At 38.8% G+C, this 19,515-nt stretch overlaps 1 protein-coding gene across 2 annotated transcripts in view; it reads left to right on the forward strand.

Moving 5' to 3' along the window:
• The window catches only part of LOC120518316 (potassium voltage-gated channel subfamily H member 5), a 407,701-nt gene that overhangs the window by 75,773 nt on the left and 312,413 nt on the right, over positions 1 to 19,515 (forward strand). For both annotated transcript variants that reach the window (XM_039741054.1, XM_039741052.1), the window contains exon 6: positions 6,108 to 6,500. In XM_039741054.1, coding sequence (XP_039596988.1) covers positions 6,108 to 6,500 — 393 coding nt within the window. The remainder of the gene's footprint in view (positions 1 to 6,107; positions 6,501 to 19,515) is intronic.

Consider the following 19,515-nt stretch of genomic DNA (forward strand, 5'->3'; position numbering starts at 1 on the left):
GGTGTGGTTAAATGTCTTTCTCGCAGGACTAATAACGCTGCTCGTGCAGTTGGGGGCAGCGTTGATCATTTTAAAGCCTGAACAGCTGCTGTTCTTTTTGCCACTTCGTGTCTCTGCTGCTCGTGTTGTGATCACTTCTCCATGATCATAAATATATACCTGACTGAATTGTGTTTTCTTTGAAATTAAACTTGTCGTTGCTTTAACTGTTTTGGGACCACAGAGTCTCATAGCTTATGATCCATTATTGTGTAAATCTACGTTTTATGCATTGAATGATGCGAAGGCGAAAAGACTTTGTTTTCTGCTGTTTGCCTTTTATTTCTGACCTCGCTTCATCCTGCTATTTTTTCAATTACACCTGGTCCTGATGATTAATTTCCTTTTGTTTGCGCTAATGCAATCTTTACTATCTTTTTTTTATACTGTAGCGACTGACTTTAATAAAGTGTCACAAAAGTTTTGCTTGAACAAACACAACTTTCTAGCACCCTTTCCAATCCCTCGGGTCAAATCAATCAATACCCCGCTAACAGTCTTCCGTGCTGTACTCCACCCTCCCTCAATCGAACCTAACAGTCACTTAAAACAATAAAGGCTTCAACCTGGCTGGGACGCTACAATACTTTAGAATTTTACTTCTTTCATATTCTTTACCTTTCTCTGCATGTGTATCGCGCCATCATTTGTTTGAGCCTTTCGAATTCCACTGCTTTCATAATCTCTTATCTGCCTTTTTTTCTTTCCAACGCTTTTGGGTCTCTTTTCTCCGCGCTGCTCTTTCTTCTTTGCTTAGTCGTTGATGTTTCATCTAGAACGTATTGTCCTTATACGCTTTATATGTGCTGAGAGCACAGGATCTGTGTGTGCTACATGCCTTTATAAAACTGAATGTTTTGCTGGCTGTGCTCTCTTATTTGATATTGTTTGCATCTCGCGGGTCTTTTAAGTGTCTTCCGAGAAGATCACGTCTCGTCACCCTGGTTTTCCTTTCCAGAATTTTTTTTTATAATTGAGAGATGTTTAACAGTATTCACTATTAGGTGTGCTGTAGAGCTGTATGTTTCATGCACTCACCGCCATTACCACATGCTCTCCATCCTTTCTCTTAAGTATTTTTGCTGTCATTCATATCAGTTTGATCACTTCACATGTTTTGAGAGGGGTGATGATGTCATAGATGGAAATTATTCATTATTATTTTGTACCAGAAAAGTGAAAGCTTACTGTGATATTTCAGTGGTGTTGCTTAAAGGTTATTTTCCCAAAATACATCAAAATAGTACACCGACATTACTGTGGTAGTATATAATTTGAGATTTAGCCAACTAGAATCTGGTATATAACTCATCCAAGAATTCACACTTCGACAAACTAGACTAGTTTTCTTACACAGGTTATGTGGTGACCCATCACAAACATATCCACTACCAAATTTGGAGAAATAACCATAGCTTGAAAAACACTGATGTATGCAAATCAATAATTCTTACTGTACAGAACAGAGAATACAAAGTAATAGATTGGGACAGACTGCAAAAATCAGAGTAGCACTTTTAAGGGTAGCAGACCAAGTTCATAGTGTACAGTGAGGTGGTGACAAAGTAATCAAGATGAACAGCAGGGACTGCAGATGAAGGCACAGCAATTAAAAAGCCACAGAGAAAAGGTCAGTCTTATGCATGAAATTAAGTGCTTGTCTATGCATGTAATCATTCATTCATCCATTCACAGAGGTTTTCATCCATCCATCTATCCAGCTATGCAATTTCCTTTCATTCACATCCCATGTTACTGATCTATTAGATCAGTGGTTTAGTCAGAAGGAATTTTTACGACCTCAAACAATTATTATTATGATTATTATTACAACTGCAAGCACTGTTTCCTAGCATTGCCCAGATACTATTTTTTAATTCCTTTACTGAGTAAAAAACTGAGTAAGAGACATGCAATGAAAGATTAAAAAAAAAAAAAAAATGCCCATGAAAGAACTATTTTAACAAGAGATGTTTGGACTGAACATGTAGACAACAGGCAACTGCAGCTCTTTGAAATGGAATGGGCTATTTAATGGTGTGAACTGTATTATAAGTGTTCTTCTGGTTTGACTGTCATTTAATCGAATACAATTCAAGTTAGCCTCTGGCTTTGTACAAAACTTGAAGATATCAGAATCACAGAGCCACACCTTTCACTGCATTGAGATGCAGCCCAGCTGAACAGGCAATCAGAATGCACGTTCATGTTAGATGGTTTACAGTTGTACTATATCACACACCCACTGTAAGACATGCCAGCTCGACAGTCATCATTATTCATGACACAGATAACTCTCCCACAACCCTACTCTTGACCATAGTGCAAGAATGATTTATGAGAACAAATCACAAGGTACTCCAAAAAATGAGTGAGTTAAGAAAGACACAAATGGAAGTGTATCACATAACAATTGTTGATGCATAATATAAAGGATACTAAACATCATAGGATGTGTGAAATTTGTGTAGAGCTCTGGAGGTCTGCAGCTAACCTCTATTGGTTATATGTACATAGTAAATGAACTTTATATTTGCATGTCTCCTCAGATCAAAAAATACAATAAATAAATAGTAAAAAATAAACAGTACACTTCTCATGCAGCATAAACAATATTTACAATATGCATTTGCAAGTATTATATATTTATTAGGGCGGCATGGTGGTGCAGTGGGTAGCGCTGCTGCCTCACAGTTAGGAGACTCAGGTTCACTTCCCGGGTCCTCCCTGCGTGGAGTTTGCATGTTCTCCCCGTGTCTGCTCCGGTTTCCTCCCACAGTTCAAAGACATGCAGGTTAGGTGCATTGGCGATCTTCAATTGTCCCTAGTGGGTGTGTGTGTGTGTGCCCTGCGGTAGGCTGGTGCCCTGCCCGGGGTTTGTTTCCTATCTTGCGCCCTGTGTTGGCTGGGATTGGCTCCAGCAGAGACCCGTGATCCTGTAGTTAGGATATAGCGGGTTGGAAAACGGATGGATATATTTATATGCATTGTTTGGTTACACTGCGGTGGGTTGGCACCCTGCCCAGGATTGGTTCCTGCCTTGTGCCCTGTGTTGGCTGGGATTGGCTCCAGCAGACCCCCGTGACCCTGTATTTGGATTCAGCGGGTTAGAAAATGGATGGATGGATGTTTGGTTACAATGGTTGAATTTCACATAATTGACTGTTTCAGAACCTTAGGACTTGTGAATGTGCTGGTGTGAGTGTCAATGACTTTACACCATTTGCATGAGGTAGGAGTGAGAAAAGCAGCAGTGCAGGATGCCTGAGGTTTTTAATTATCCTGTTTACTGGAGAGCAGGCAGTTCAATGCTGGTGATATTCTATGCCGCCTTCACCACCCTCTGCAGTGCTTTACGCTCTTTAGCTGAGCAGGGTATGACAAGATATGACATAACCAATGTGGATGAGATCCACTGAGCACCTGTAGAGTTGTCCAAGGAAGTAGAAGTGCTGGTGAGTTTTTTTGCCAAGAAATTAAATGAATTGTACCCACTTCAGTTAATCAGTTATAGTCACTCCAAGAAATGTATAACTGCTCACTCTTTTAGCAGATAGAAGTGTGGTCTGCCTTCTACTCTGTGATGTTTATGACCAGTTCCTTGGTTTTGCTGACATTAAGGGTGAGATTCTTGTCCTGTCACCACTATGTCTCCAATAAGATATTCCAATATTCAATTCCTTGGGGTGGTACTATGTCTTAATTAGCTTTGGAAATGCTTAAGTTAAAAGGAAGTTGAATGCTCACCATTACACTTTCATTACAACCTTTGTGATTCTGATTATCTGTTGCAGGATCTGCCCCTGCCATCCATCTAGTGGGCAAGGACAAAATTAAATATCAGACTTACAGTAAGAAGTACCTCAGTGCTAATTTCAAGTCAGTGGCCTGCATAAAGACCAAACGGAAATTGTACTTGAAAGTCTGTCACTGTACATCAAAAACATTCAAAGTTGACTTTCCCCATCAAACAGCAAGATAAAATAATATGAAGCCATGTTCATAGTGTAATTAGACTGAAGCCACGGCCGTTTTTTCTCATTAGTATTTAGTAACACCCTCAACCCATGTTTTGCATTTCCGCTGTCCGTTCCCACACTGCGCTCAAATTTCATCTTTTCTGGAGAGCTGGAACTTCACAGAAATGATGAACGTAAAGGAAAATGTATTATTATTATCACAGATATGGAGGAAAAGATCTTCCAAACACACCACCTTGTTTTTATTTTTGCAAACCCGTGTTCAGCCAAGCACTTGGTATTCTCTCCTTTGCTCACTGAAGTGATTTGGCCTCCGGCTGGCTCATTACCAAAAAGCTAGAGCGCCGTCCGCAGTAGCTTCTTCAATGTCAGCCATTACTGCCTAAATAATAAACCCTCCTCCAATTCTTCCTCACAATTACCTCCATTAACTTTAAACCTGATGAAAAAGACAGATTGGCACTTATCTTGTCAGTTAAAGGAAGATAAGGCATCTCGATTCACCACTCCAGCACAGGGAGCACTGCAGGCTTGCAGAAGGGATGACTTTAATGTCGCAGATGTCATTTGTCACAATTCAAATTTATTTCCACTCATGGTTTACCAACAAAACAGTTACTTCCAAAGGTCGAGACCTGCAGTCGTCTCTAAATTACTCCACTCCAAGAAGTAAATGGAGGCAAGAATGCTGTATTTTAACCAGTATGGAGTGGGGGGGAGATGCAGGATACACATTTATAGAAAAAGCAGGCAGATGGATTGTGTTACTGAGTGAGCGAGGGGCAACTCTGATCATTGGGGAGTCTGTGGAGGAGAAAGGATTGCTCAGAGCAGTCCCACGGGTAGAAGGAAGGTAAACATCTTATTAAGCAGGCGTCTTGACATCTTGTTACAGAAATACAGAGAGGCAGGGTGAGAGGCTGCTTTGAGCACAATGGGAGTCAAAAACAGTGCCGTACATTCCCACGCAAAACTCTGGAAGCAAGCATTATGAGTCGGCTTCTGACTGCTCAGAATAATGGCCATTAGAGTCTCTTTATTTTTACTCATTTACTAAACTGAATAGTTTGATTTGCATCGCAGCTAATAAAAACTAGATGGCTCATGAGTTAGAATTTGTGAAAGGGACTTGATACTCTAAAGAGAGGTTAATCACTTGCAGTTCATTGAATCAAGATGGGCACATACCCATACAGTGAAAAGTACAGAGAAGGGTTGGCTTAAGTGTGTAGTTCAAAGTAAACACCCAGAGTTAAAAAAACAACTGTGTAAACTCCAGAACTCAACTGCAGCATTTTTACCTGAGCCTGCTTACTCCATTACAGAACCAGGTGGGCTTCCCATCTTTATCGTGTACCACGCCGAACAGACAGGCAATCTATTGAATGGCACACTTATATATTCACTCACATTCACAAATGCTGGAGACAACAAAAGTGCATCTCCTTGGGATCTGGTTAGAAACTAGATAAAAGCAGTTAAAACCAAAAACCAGTAAAAGTCATTAAAATAGCAAACATAAATACATTAATTGAGTGGCAGAGATGTGCCATGGCTCCTAGTTGGCCTGTCTGAACTGGGTCAGATGTAATGAGTGTGAGTGTGTCCTAATAAGATCTGGTATGTCATTCAGTGTTGATTTCAGTCTTATGCCTGATGCCAGCTAGCCTTGTAATGGAAACAATGGGCATAGGAGATGAGTAAAACACTCAAATAAATATACATACAAATAAATAAAGCATCATGCAACACTCCTGTGCCCATCCATCAGCTTTAGCAAGAAATGGTAAAATTACAGGTCTTATTAAGAATTTAGTAGGTAATGGGACTTAATGGGATACAACCTGAGACCAGTGGCTGCTTCAGACATCTCCTGCCACTATTTTAAGAAATAAATCCCAAGCAGTGCAAACATGATTCTTGAAATGCCACTGTCTACTTCCTACTGCTTAGCTTTATCCATCATTTCACAAACTGATGCTATGTTTTTGAAGTCTCTCCATCCAGTATAAACACTTGACACACACTTAACTCCAATGCTGTGAAAGATCATGTTTTTACATATTAATTGCTATTTATGTTTTTCAGGTTCTACAACTGGGGTCAGATATTCTTCCACAATACAAGCAAGAGGCTCCCAAGACTCCACCTCATATAATTCTGCACTACTGTGCATTCAAGACGACATGGGACTGGGTCATTCTTATCTTGACTTTCTACACAGCCATCATGGTCCCTTACAATGTGTCTTTCAAAACCAAGCAGAATAATATTGCCTGGTTGGTGCTGGACAGTGTGGTGGATGTTATATTCCTTGTGGACATTGTGCTGAACTTCCACACTACATTTGTTGGCCCAGGTGGGGAAGTGATATCGGACCCCAAGCTCATCAGAATGAACTATTTAAAAACGTGGTTTGTCATCGATTTGCTGTCCTGTTTGCCCTATGACATCATCAATGCCTTTGAGAATGTAGATGAGGTAAGTGGACCGCTGAGGGTGAGCCAGGGGCAGTTATTATCCTGCTGGAGGTTAATTTGTGTGTGGTGCTTACTGAAGAGTGTTCCTTTTGTGCTCCACATGTTTTAATTACCTTCTAATGAATTTTGTGCTGTTTATGATCAGTTGGCACAGATATTGTCAACAAGACACAAAAAATATGTGTCAGATATGTAACTTCCATCCATCCATTATCCAACCCGCTATATCCTAACTACAGGGTCACGGGGGTCTGCTGGAGTCAATCCCAGCCAACACAGGGCACAAGGCAGGAAACAAACCCCGGGCAGGGCACCAGCGCACCGCAGTAAATATGTAACTTTATTAACATAAAGGTAATATTTATAAAAATCATCTTGGTGTCATTTCTGGGGTTTTTCTACTGGGGGAATTTAATTATGTGGTCATTGTCTTTATTAGAGCCTTGGTTTAGAATTTGCATCCAGTAAAAGATAACTAAAGGCCAATTTTGTTTTCACGATGGGTAGTGCCATTGTATGTATTCATTTGACATGATGAGGATTCCAGTTGCTATGGGCATGACCTCTAGGTTCACAATATTGGGGGTCAATTGGTGAAGGTTTAAAAGGGCTTCTCAACATCCAAGATGTCTTTACAACATCCAATCTTTGTATCTCAGATTGGAAAAAAACTTATCAACTTGGCAGATTTTTTGGTATTTGGTTACTGGTTCTAGAAACGAGCTCTGCTTTTTAGACTTTGATTTTTGATTTGTGATTTGGCTCTGAAGACTCTTTTGTTTTCTTTTCCAGTCTTAACTTTTGCTTTGCCCTTGACTCCATTCTTTCTCCTACTCCTTACTCTAAATTTCTTGAACTGTCGGCCTTTTTTACAGTCAGTACACCGTCAGCATATGAAGTTATCTCTTGTAAGTTAATGGACGCTTGGTGGCTATTGCGCACCTTTTTTCCCCAACAGACAGTATGCAGTACACAGGGTAAAATCACCCAGAAGTTGATCTTATTTTCTTCAATAAAGTGCCCCAAAGCACCTCCACCACTCTGAACAATAAATCAATAACAATATCTCAATCCTCGTCTCCACCCAGCAGCTCTCTCACACTCCCTCCCAACTCCGGCTCAGTCTCCTGGGTTTCCCACAGTCCTTTTTATAGTCCTTGACTCGGAAGTACTTCTGTCCTTCAGTCCATGTGCTTGCATAGCAATTTCAGGTCAGGTGAAAACTCTTCTTTTTCTTCAGCCCGGAAGTACTTCAGTTCTTCCGAACCCAAGACTTGGAAGTACCTCTGGGCTATAATAGAAACAGAAGTCTCTGTGTCTCCCTGCAGTGTCCCCTGGCGGCACCCACGGTACCCAGCAGGGCTGTGAAGCCAAACTCCATTTTCCATGATGCCCTGCGGGAATCCGGGGCACCTCTAGGCTGCAGGGAGGACGCCATCTAGCATCCTGGATGTGTCGACCGGGATGAACTGCTGGCTGTCCATTACACTCTGTACAGCAAAACCTACTGGAATGACTATGTTCAAAATCAATTATCATCTGTTATTTAACAATCCTAATAACTCTGCAAAAGGTTTATATATACTGAGTAATGAGTAGTTTTTGAGTTTTCATGTCCACAGCCTCACATCCTGACATAAAGATAGAAAAATCCTATCCAAAGTGGTCAAATTGCGTTCAGAAAAACCTATAAATTAATAAATCTGGCGAATATTACATCAATACTTTCCCTGCATTGTACCTGCAGTGTATATATATATACAGTATATAAATATATATATATATATATATATATATATATATATATTGTAAAAAAGAGCAATAGACAGTATAAAGGGTTGGGGTTTTCCGGCCCCGTATATTGCAGACAATTCCACAAATTTTCAAAAAAAGAACAGGTCAACATATAAACAAAACAGTTCATATGCGCGACGCCTTTCAGAGCGCCGCGCCATTTTATAGAGGAGGGGCCGGAAGTGGAGGAATGCTGGGAAGGAACCGTGAGGGAGGATGGGACTTCTGACGTCAGGAAAGATGGCAAAGGAAGGGCGGAAGTGGACGTACTGTGGGCAGGCTATGATGGCGGAGCGTCTCTTTTTCTGGAAAACAAAGGAGAAAGGTTAGTCCCCGACCACTCCCCGCCGGTGAACGTCTTTCGAAGCGGTTTAAGATCCGTCCTGCCTCCTACTCACGCATGCGAGACATTATATATATATATATATATAAATATATATATATATATATATATATATATATATATATATATATATATATATACTAGACATTAAGCCTGTTACAATAACGGGCACTAGAACAGTAGTGTATAAACATTAGTAGGAACAGTCTATATTAAATGGCAAGGGACCTTGTATGTGGCTGTAATATGCGTCACTGTAATGTGTGCCTTTAATTTTCTCTCGCAGTAATACTGGTTTGTATTTCCGTAAAATGCCTGTAATTTTCTCTGACAGCAATACAGTGGAACCTCAGTGGAAGTAATTTCCCCCATAGGATTGTATGTAAATACAATTAATCCGTTCCAGACCGTACGAACTGTATGTAAATATATATTTTTTTAAGTTTTTAAGCACAAATATAGTTAATTACACCATAGAATGCACAGCATAATAGTAAACTACATGTAAAAACATTGAATAACACTGAGAAACCTTGAACAACAGAGAAAACTAACACTGCAAGAGTTCACGCTATAGCACTACGAACCACTCGCTAAAAACACTTTTTTTTAATGAGTTTTAAGCACAGGGAAAAAAATGAACATTTGAAAAATATGTAATTTAATAAACAACCACATTGCACACGCACGCCTGTGTGTGTGTGTGCATCTCTCTCACGCGCCTGTGTGTGTGTCTGTCTGTCGCGTGCCTGTGTGTGTGTCTCTCTCTCTCGCGCGCTGTGTGTTTGTGTGTGTCTCTCTCTCTCTCTCTCTCTGTCTCTGCACAGGGAATGCACAGGGAGAGACTGATCACGTGCGGCCCCGTGCATGTGCATTTCACCAGAAGACACACACATGGACACCTGGATGCACACAGGGGTTTTATTAAACAGGATACAGTATATACATACATATTATATTATATTATATTATATTATATTATATTATATTATATTATATTATTTAAGATCAAAATGCTTCAATCATTTTACAGTGCAATAATAATGACATTTTTCATTTTTTTGACTGATTAATTTTCAAGTATCCGTGTCCACAGACTTGCATTCTGACTCAGGCATTCAAGCACAAGCACACACACAGGTGTCACTCCCAAAGTGGATCTCTATGCCTAAAATGTATAAATCCATTTAAAACTCAAAGTTGAAATTTAAGTCCATTCCAGCAGCAATTAAGACTTGCACTCTGCAAGGCATTTTAGTTTTCTCTTGAAAAGTATAACACAATTGTCATATAGGAACAGGCAAATTTATAGAATACTAATGACTTATTGTGTTTATAAGAGTTACTTATTAATGCTTTAAAATCACTTTAGTTTTTTTTTGACTGGTGCCTCCTGACTCAGCAGTATGAAAAAACTCCCACATATAATATACCGCTCGACTTGTCTTGATGTTTAGTTGTGCAAAACATCACATTTTTTGGGGTTTGTCTCTATTCTAGACCCCAAAACCACAAATTTTTAGGCCATTTGTGAGCCATATTACACTTTTGTGATGAAGAGTAAAACCAAAAGGTGTCTCAGCAAAAATGATCAGAAAGACTTGAAGTTGTGCATGCCACACCAACTGATCCTAGAGGTTCACCCCTAATGGGGTATGAGTGGTTACTCCTTTTAACAAAACTTCAAAAAAATGGTGATCAGTAATGTAAGCTTGTGGGGTGTTGTTTTTATACTATTTTGAGGTTGGAAATCACAAATATGATGACATTTTTGATATTTGATTTTTTTTATGAATGGTCCTAGCCCTCTAAGAACCACTTCCTGAAAGTTGAAATTTACAACTTTTAAACATAAGCATGTGGAGCATTGTTTTAGACTATCATTGATTATGAATGATGTTATTTTTAAGTTTTGATTTTTTACTACAGATCTCGCCATCTATGGACCTCAGAGGGTGTAAAATGACAAATGTCTATTATAATCAAAAATATTTATACTTTAAACATTTAATATATCTGAAACAACTATTCTAGTTTATTATGTACTTCTCCTCCATGAAATAAATCATTACATTTCTACTGAACTACCCAAATTAGGGTGACTTATGCTAAATCAGACATTTTATGAACTGGAGTGATATTTTTAAATATCTAGCTCAATGAGCATTCAGAAGCAATCCAAACAGGGACACTAATATACAAAAATATACACAAAGATGATAATGGTTCTGAATCCTTAAGGAACACTGACAGTGTAATCAGTTGAAATTACAGAAGACAGCAATGGAAAGTTCAAAGGAAGTCAAAGAAATGTTATTATGCTTCCACACATTAAAATAATATAAATTAAATACACATCTTATTATACAGGAGATTGATAGAAATAAAGACTGAATTACTCTTTCAATGATAACAAATAATATTATAGTAATAAACAATGAATGTTTCACTTTTGATATCACTTAGTTAATTGTTAAGATACAAGCAGGATTCAAACCATGATGCCACTGACTTGAAGTTGGACAGTATAATCTCCACCATGTCTCATCTCATCTCATCATCTCAGACCACTTTTCCTGGTGAGCTTCACGTTATATAGTATAGTATTTATAGAGTACAGTGGATTCAGAAAGTACTCAGAGCCCTTCACTTTTCGTACACTTTATTGTGTTGTAGATTTTATGTTAAATGGTTACATTTGCCATTTTTGCAAATTAATCTTCACTTAGTAACCCTTAATGACAAAGTGAAAACATGTTTTCAGAAAGGTTTGCACGTTTGTTAAAAATCAAAATTCTACCATATTACGTGTGTTGTGAAGCACTTTGTAGGAAAGGCACTGTAAAATTAACTGGCTGATTGAGTAACTGACTGTTTTGTAATTCTTAATCTTGTTCAAGTATTACCTCTGTTAACATTAAAATAGTTATTGTCAAATATACACACCTGCATTTTTACTGTATAAAAGGACTCTACAATTTTATAGATGCTTTTAATTTTACTGTACTATCTGAAGAACTTCTTCCTTACCAGAAAGATGAGCATTTGACATCTTACATTAGCAACTGTTGTGCATGCACGCCCAAGGATCTCGTCTTGGGCTCCTTGCAGCTATGTGATAACAACTGAGGCAAGAGGGGACTCTGCATTATTGTGTTTTTATCTCCTTCTCTCCCCGCAGCCCTGAGAAACTGCAAAGTGAGGGTACTTAGCCACGTCCCTTCTTGTTTGTGTGTTATAAGAAACTCAGCCGCTCAGAGCAAAGTGTCTTTTAGAAGCAGAGCAGGCCGGACTGAGCTCCTGTGACTGACCCTAATGCACGACAGCAAAGAGTTAAATTTACCTTTTGTTGATTTTGCCCCAAAAAGCTGATTATTGGAGCCAAAAGGTATTTGTTTCAGTTGGATTTACTTGTTAAATGGGACAACCCAGTTGGTTCCCCAACTATTCTCTGCTTCCACTACCTATCATTCCTGCATGTGGCCACACCACCCAGTGCTGATAATCACATATTTTGCCTCTTAATCCATTCCATACCATTTTCTGAACTATAAGACTATTATGATTTTCACATACAGTAACACATGGTACCCCCATCTCTAATGAGAGGGCACTAAGATCTTTAATCAGGTAAAAGCCCCCTTGTTTCTTGTAACATCTCAGCACGCCCTGGCAGAACATTGTCTTGCATTTCAATTCAGGTGTTGCCCTGAAAGAATTTGACATTGAGACTTCCTCTAGAGTTCTAGCACTGACACCCTCTTGTCTTGTCTGTGCCACCCCCTCTGCCCCACAGGCCGTATACTACCAACGCATTTCACAAAATGGGCCAATGTATAATTCATGAAGGTTTTAATTGAAGGCTTTAACTCAGCTGTCAGAAAGTGCTCCTGTTCACTGACTTGCTTCAGAGTGCTCTGCGTAATTGTTTTATGTCACAGAGAAACCTTTGCATTCAATGAGTCATAGCTGAAGATTTCATAAACACCATCTTTTAATGTTCAGTACATGTGGCATATTGCCAGTTTGACAGTGATCTCCCAAGTGCCAGGGTGTGCTATAGGACCCTTAAAAACTATGAAACCTTGAGGAGCAAAGACTAAGAATAATCAGAGGGTGAAGATGGTAGCTAATTCAGGTAAAATGAGGTCTTATTGGATAAATGGTTAACCCTGATTGTATGTCTGCCATCCAGCAAGGGACTGCATGTGTCAAAGGATATGAGACCTTACTCATAAATTCAGTCACTTAAAATTGACAGTGCTCATAACAATATTTTTGTTCTGTACTCATTCCCATCAAAAATGATTAATTAGGAAATAAAATAAAATATGGAGTGAAATAACAAGAAGGAGATAACTGAATTAAATAATGAGGAGAGTGTGAGAGAGCTTTAAATGGCCAAACTCCCCTTCATAAGATAGCCCATTTATGTATGACACTGGAGAATCATTTGATTATTGACTTCTTTAGGAGAATTGTCCTTATTTCAATTTGATTTAGACAGGTGCTGATATGATTGTTTAGGACACTGATTCCCAAGTGCCAGTCTGCAGACTGGTAGTGGTCCAAAGAATATTTTTCACCTGTAACTGAACTGATGGCAGACCATAGAATATTTTGCCGGTTCGAAAAAATCAGTCAATTCACAGTTTATGTTTTTAGTCAATGTGAACACTCTAGATGATCTTTCAAATTAAAACTGATGTCATGTTGTGCCTGTAGAGTTGAAACTTTGTGGGAACATGCCTGCTCTCCTTCCACCCCCCTTTCTCCAATAACATCTGGATACTCCAAACTCCAAAGTGGGAATTCCCCCACACTATCCAATCTAATGTTACTAAATCTGGACATGAGAAACTCAAAGGTGGACCCACACCTCCAATCTAGTGTTGGTAAATCTTGACGCTCTAAACACCAACTCCTTCAATGAAAGGGGCATCCATTTTAATGTTATTCAATCTAGATAAGGGGTGCCCAATGCGTCAATTGTGATCGACCGGTAGATTGCAAAGGTAGTGCAGGTAGAATGCGTTGCATTCAAAAAAAAATCTTTTTAAACGTTAGTCTATCATATATCCTCCCTATGGCATTTGCCATTTGATTGACATACAGGGTGGCCAGTCTGAGATCTCTTTCTCTTCTAACACACTGGTCATCCCACACGCATGAACGCTACTGCAAAACTCCGGCTGTGATCTAGTTAGCTTTCCAATTTATATCGACTAAAGAAGGGGTTTAAAAAAAATTGTTTGGGGAGGGTATGGGCTGGATATGGAATTGGAAGAGGATTTTTTTCTCACAATGTCACAATCAAAGTGTGTTTGTCTGATCTGTCAATCTATCATTGCTATTTCAAAGAAGGTAAATGTGGAAAGGCATTTTCGAACTGTTCACAAAATCTACGAAACTGACATCTTTCCAAAAAGCGATCTGAGAAAGAGAAAGGAGAGGGAACTAAAATTGCAGTTAATCGGACAGGCGTCATTTTTCACTCGGCTGAATTCAAAAGCTCCTTGACTGCATTATTCGGCTCTACTTATTTATGCGAGTCAGCCTTTTCCCTCATGACGATTATTAAATCCAAATACTGTAGTGACCATAAATGTATTGAATTGTTATTGTGCCATAAAGGTTATTTAGTTATGCAAGGTATGACAACATACATTTTATGTATGAAGTATACAGTATATATATAGCTATATATATATATATATAGTAACAAGGCGCTATATAGGCAACCGATCTAACACAGATGGACACAGAGGCAAGTATAAAGCCAATATAGACCTTTATTTTCTTCACCCGTGGGCGCACGTCTTCCCGTGACCCACAGGCAATACACAGTCCATAAGCACTTATCACAAGCACCCACAATCCTTTCTCCTTTTTTACCACCACTCCTCCACAAGCGTAGTCCTCCTCCTCCCGACCCTGGCTCCTCAAGTGGTGGTGGCTGGCCCATTTTATAGTCCACCTGGAGGCGTTCCAGGTGTTTGACCACCTGGTTGTAATTGCACTTCCGGGTGGGGCTGAAGATTCGACCAGCTGGGCACCCCTGATCTAGATATTCTAAAATCTGAACTCTCAGAATTCTAAAAAAGACCCACACCCACGATCTAATGTTCTTAAATCTGCACATTTGAAACTTGAAGGTGGACCTGTGCCTATGATCTAACGTTAAAAAAATCTTGATGCTAGAAACTCCAAGGGGATATACTCCCTTCCTCCTACTCTCACAGATCTAACGTTAGCAAATCTGGATGGAAAAATCTTCACTCTTCTAAGAAATTAGATTTAAATAGAGAGTTCCAGCACTTATGTATTTCCATGTCAGGCACTGGTTGGACAAATTATGATACAGAGTAAATGCATTTACTGTTTTTTTCCACTTCCTTGGTTTCTGAATATTTTCTAAGGCTTCTGCTGATCCACAAGTATAAAAGGTTGAAAACTGCTGATCTAGGATAAGGGCCCATGGGAGACTAATTAATTAATTAGTGTCCATTAATGTATGGAGACGCAGTGGCAGTGAATCTCAATAGGTCATCTGTATAAAGATAATTAAACGTCTTTGGTATTGTTGTAATAACTGGATATTTGAGATATTTTGTCCCATTCTGTATTTATACATGCTATGTATCCATTCACTCTGTCCTATCTCTAAACTTCATTTTTCCAGTTTTGTGTAACTGAGGTCCTTCCAATGAGTGCCCACTGTGATGGAATGACATTCTGTTTATCTGTCCATCTGAGTTTCATGCTGTTGGGACTTAGTTAATTAAGAAGAACACTACACAAGCCTAATTATTGTTTACAGTTTCCTTAAAAAAATTTTTAGCCAGAAAAACACATTTGACACACTTAAAACTAAGAACTGTCTAGAACAAAAACATTTTTTTTGTGTATCCCTAGGGTTTTGCCAAGATGTAGAATTTTGCTTTCCCCAAGTGCTTCTTTCTTAAATATGCACAAAAAATATGCACTTGTCCTTTATTTCCGGCCCCGGGCATGGTTAAATCTCTTCCTCGCAGGATCTATAACACTGCTCGTATTGTAAATGGGGGGCGGCTGAACGCACGCTAAGGAGAAGTGGTTCGCGTTGTGGGGGTTTGGGGGGTGGGGGTGTATTGGGGGGGGATGTGGTTTGGCTGAACGCATGCTAAGCAGAAGCGGTCGGATCATCTGCTGGCTTACTGCTGCTGGCGAGGTGCGTGTTTTGCTTGTTGTTGTTTTAAGAGCTGGGAGCACATGATGTCTCTGCCAAAAGCATTCCAACAACTGCTAGGTTAGATGTCTGTGAACTTGTTTTAAATGTTGTCTCACTGCCTTGTCTTGCATGACGTTAAAGTGTCTCTCATGGGACAACAAATTGTCTTCTGAGAAGATTACATCTCATCTCCCTAGTCTCCCTTCCAAGTTTTTTTTTTATAACAGAGATTATATATACTGTATATATGAAACATAGTGCAGAAAATGGATGCAAGCAATCAAAGGAAATAACAGAACACATTTCTTTTTACGACATTGAAGCACTAAGCGTTTGTAGCTGCCACTTTAAAACTGGTGAGTACATAAATTCATACACAGCCTTAAAAAACAATGCTGTGTCTCTTTCCCTGGAACAAATTTGGCATCATACTGATGAGAATCGGCTTTTTAAAGATCAAATGCTTGTCTCAGAGTTAACATGTTAGAGTCTACACTGGTGGAAGCACCCTAGGTCCCCTCTCAATGGAGCTCGACTATGCAATGGCTGGTCTTGGTCAGTTTGTACAACTTAATACAATTGCAATGGGATTAAGTTAGTTTTTTCTGACTAATAATATAAAGTTTAAATTTTATATGTCCTTGTGTCACATGTCAGGAACTTAATAACTCACATACAACAAACATGAAAAAACTTTTGAAAACAATGCAAAGATAGATAGTCACTAGGTAAATGTAGACAAAATATGGTTATTTTATTAGATTACAGTTAATTTGTCTAATTTATTCTCTATTACATACATTGATGTATGTAATGTGTGAAATAGAGAATGTATGTAATAGAGCTAACGTTAAATATAAAACAAAAGGGTCAATTGAAACTGTGAGGACACTTGTATTGTAAAAGTTAACAGACTTACCTGTGTGGCTATGTGCAGTCTAAGCCCACTTTCTGCTTTGTGTTCGTCCATCTCTTGCTGCCAGGATAGGCTCTAGTAGCCCAAGTCCCCAGACAGAACAAGGTGGCATTAAAATATAAAACATGGATGAATACAGGGTCTGACTTGGTGGCATAGGGATGAACTAATTACCAAATGAGAGCTGAGCTGAGATATTATGGCTGCCTTTTAAGAGAATACAAAGCTTCAAGGTCTGTAGAACGATTCAACATTGTAGGTGACTGCTCAACAAATGATAAATGACCAGCACTGGAAATCTGTGGGTCACTTTAGTCTACTAATTGAATTCAGTAAAAATGACCAAACAAGGGTGTAATGTGCCCTGCATCCCTCATTGGCTTCATGAAAAATAAAAAATAAATAGGGAGGCTTGACTGTAATTCATGGACACTTTGAACTTCAGCTGAGCTACAGGAAAAGGCACAAAAGGGATTTTTAGATATGGGATCATGTAGCAGGGCAATTATGTGCATCAGCACACAACATTTATTAGATTTATACAATGTGCTTGCTGTAGCAAATCTCCTGTTTTGATAGAAAAAAATGTACTTTTCAAGAAGTTTGGTTGATGAACATAAGATTCTTCTTTCCTTAATTGTAAGAGGTTGACAGAACTGAATTCTGAAGGTTGTATTTCCTTTTATTTTTTCCCTTCATGTTCTAGGAAATAAGGACAAGTGCTCATGTATATGTGTGGGTGTGTGCATGTTAAAACATAAGTAAAATTATTATCATATTTCTGTGTATATAAAATCCCGCGTCTGTCCGTCTGTACGTATGTCTGCTTTTCACGATAGAACTACTTAACGGATTTGGAATGTGTTTTTTTCTATAATTTGCTTGAACATTCCAGTTGATTTTGTGACTTCTCTTATCACACTGAGTATCATGTTCGCTAGCACACTAAACAGAGACAGAGGCTGCGGGCCGAGGGGAGGGGAAGCATGATGTCAGGAGTGAGGAGCTGGGCTGGGACCTCCTCACTCATCTGTCAGCCTCCGTTCAAGTTGGTGTACCGCTCACCACGTTTTGGAGCATACCTTCCCGCCACTTAGCCAGTGATTCCTGTTTGTTTATTGATTTAAAAACTTTGTCGTTTGAGCATACCTACCTTCCGCTTGGACAGAATCAAATTTTTAAATTTTATTATTGATTTTTAAAGTTTGTCCTGTATCACTACTACACAGGCAGAGCCGCAGAGGACAGCTAGTTATTAATAAAAAAAACAATTGAAGAGGCGCTTCTAAAACTCATTTCAACAAGGAGCCCATCAAAAGTCATGCAGTGCAGTTAGTGCACTGCTACATCTGTATCTCTAAACATTAAGCATTTTCTAACCTATTTATCTGTAGCAGAGTTTGAGGAACATATAACTATCCAGTAGCATTGAATGCAAGGCATAAAGCAACCCTGGATAGAGCACGAGTCAGTCTAAGCACATATTGAAGAATCCACCATAATAAAATGATAACTGCCTGTGTGTCCATCTTGTTGCTATGTCTCTGCCATTCCAAAAAATGGTGTATCACAAACACTTTTAGTAATAAAATGTATTGCATTTGTCATCACAAAAATTAGCACTACTTTTATGAATCCCATACCAAATAGCATATAACTAGCACAGCCAGTTATATTAATAATCAGCTTGGAATGAGGGATTGATTAACACTTTAATATAATTATTGAGCTCATCTACTGTACTGTGAAATACACGGTAATAATTTAACATAATTCAATTCATTATCGAAGGGCAGGGCCTATCCTGGGAGCATTCAGCTGAAGGCCAGATCTATTCCTAAACAGGGTATCAGGGTATTGTAAGGGCCACATTCACATAGGTCCATTTTGGAAAGAACAATGAACCTATCATACACATCTTTCAGGATGTGGAAATAAAACTTATAATAATAAAATAAAACCCAGGGAAACACCACACTTAACACCACCCATTTTTGATGAGGTTCCTTTCACTACAACCTACCTGCTTCCTGTGGTTAGAGAATTGTGCCCAATTTTCCAGTGAATTTGGTGAGTGCCCCTGCATTGGGCTAAGCAAGACCTACACGCAATTTAATGGAGGTGTTCCTTTAGTCATAAACCCGTGAAACAGAGGTAGCCCAAGATGATTTAAAACTCTGAAATGGCAGTAAGCAGTACGCTTACTCCTGTGCTGCAGATTTGGGAATGTGTCGTTTTTGCCATAAGATTCGATTAAATGTGGAATATTTCTTTTTTTAGCTATTGATCAATTTTAATGGCACAAATCAATTTATACCTTCAATCAAGGTAATGTAGTTATTTAAGGTAATTAAAGCAAAGGTCTTGAGGTAAAAAAAGTTATAATCACTAATCATGGTGTTAGAGAGGGGAGACATAGTGCATGGTGATTAGCACATGCAAGTAAGAATATCACTGTACTCTGTACCGGTGACAATAGTGACCCTAAAAATGAATTATTAGTAATTCACAAAAATATTGCAATAATATATTCAGTCTTTTATATCTAATCTTGATGTGTTGGTGGTAAAACAATTACTTTATGTTTTAAAAGAAACAGATTTAATCCTGTGGTTTGGATTACTTAATCTGATTGGAATAATGTGACATGCCACCATCAGAGGAAGATGGTACGTACAGTGTACAATGGTATAATACAAAGATGGCCTTTCTGTCAATACTTTCTCTAAACTACGTCTCCCTGCCTGACTCTG

The sequence above is a fragment of the Polypterus senegalus genome, chromosome 18, assembly GCF_016835505.1.
Source record: "Polypterus senegalus isolate Bchr_013 chromosome 18, ASM1683550v1, whole genome shotgun sequence".
Classification (NCBI taxonomy): Eukaryota; Metazoa; Chordata; class Cladistia; order Polypteriformes; family Polypteridae; genus Polypterus; species Polypterus senegalus.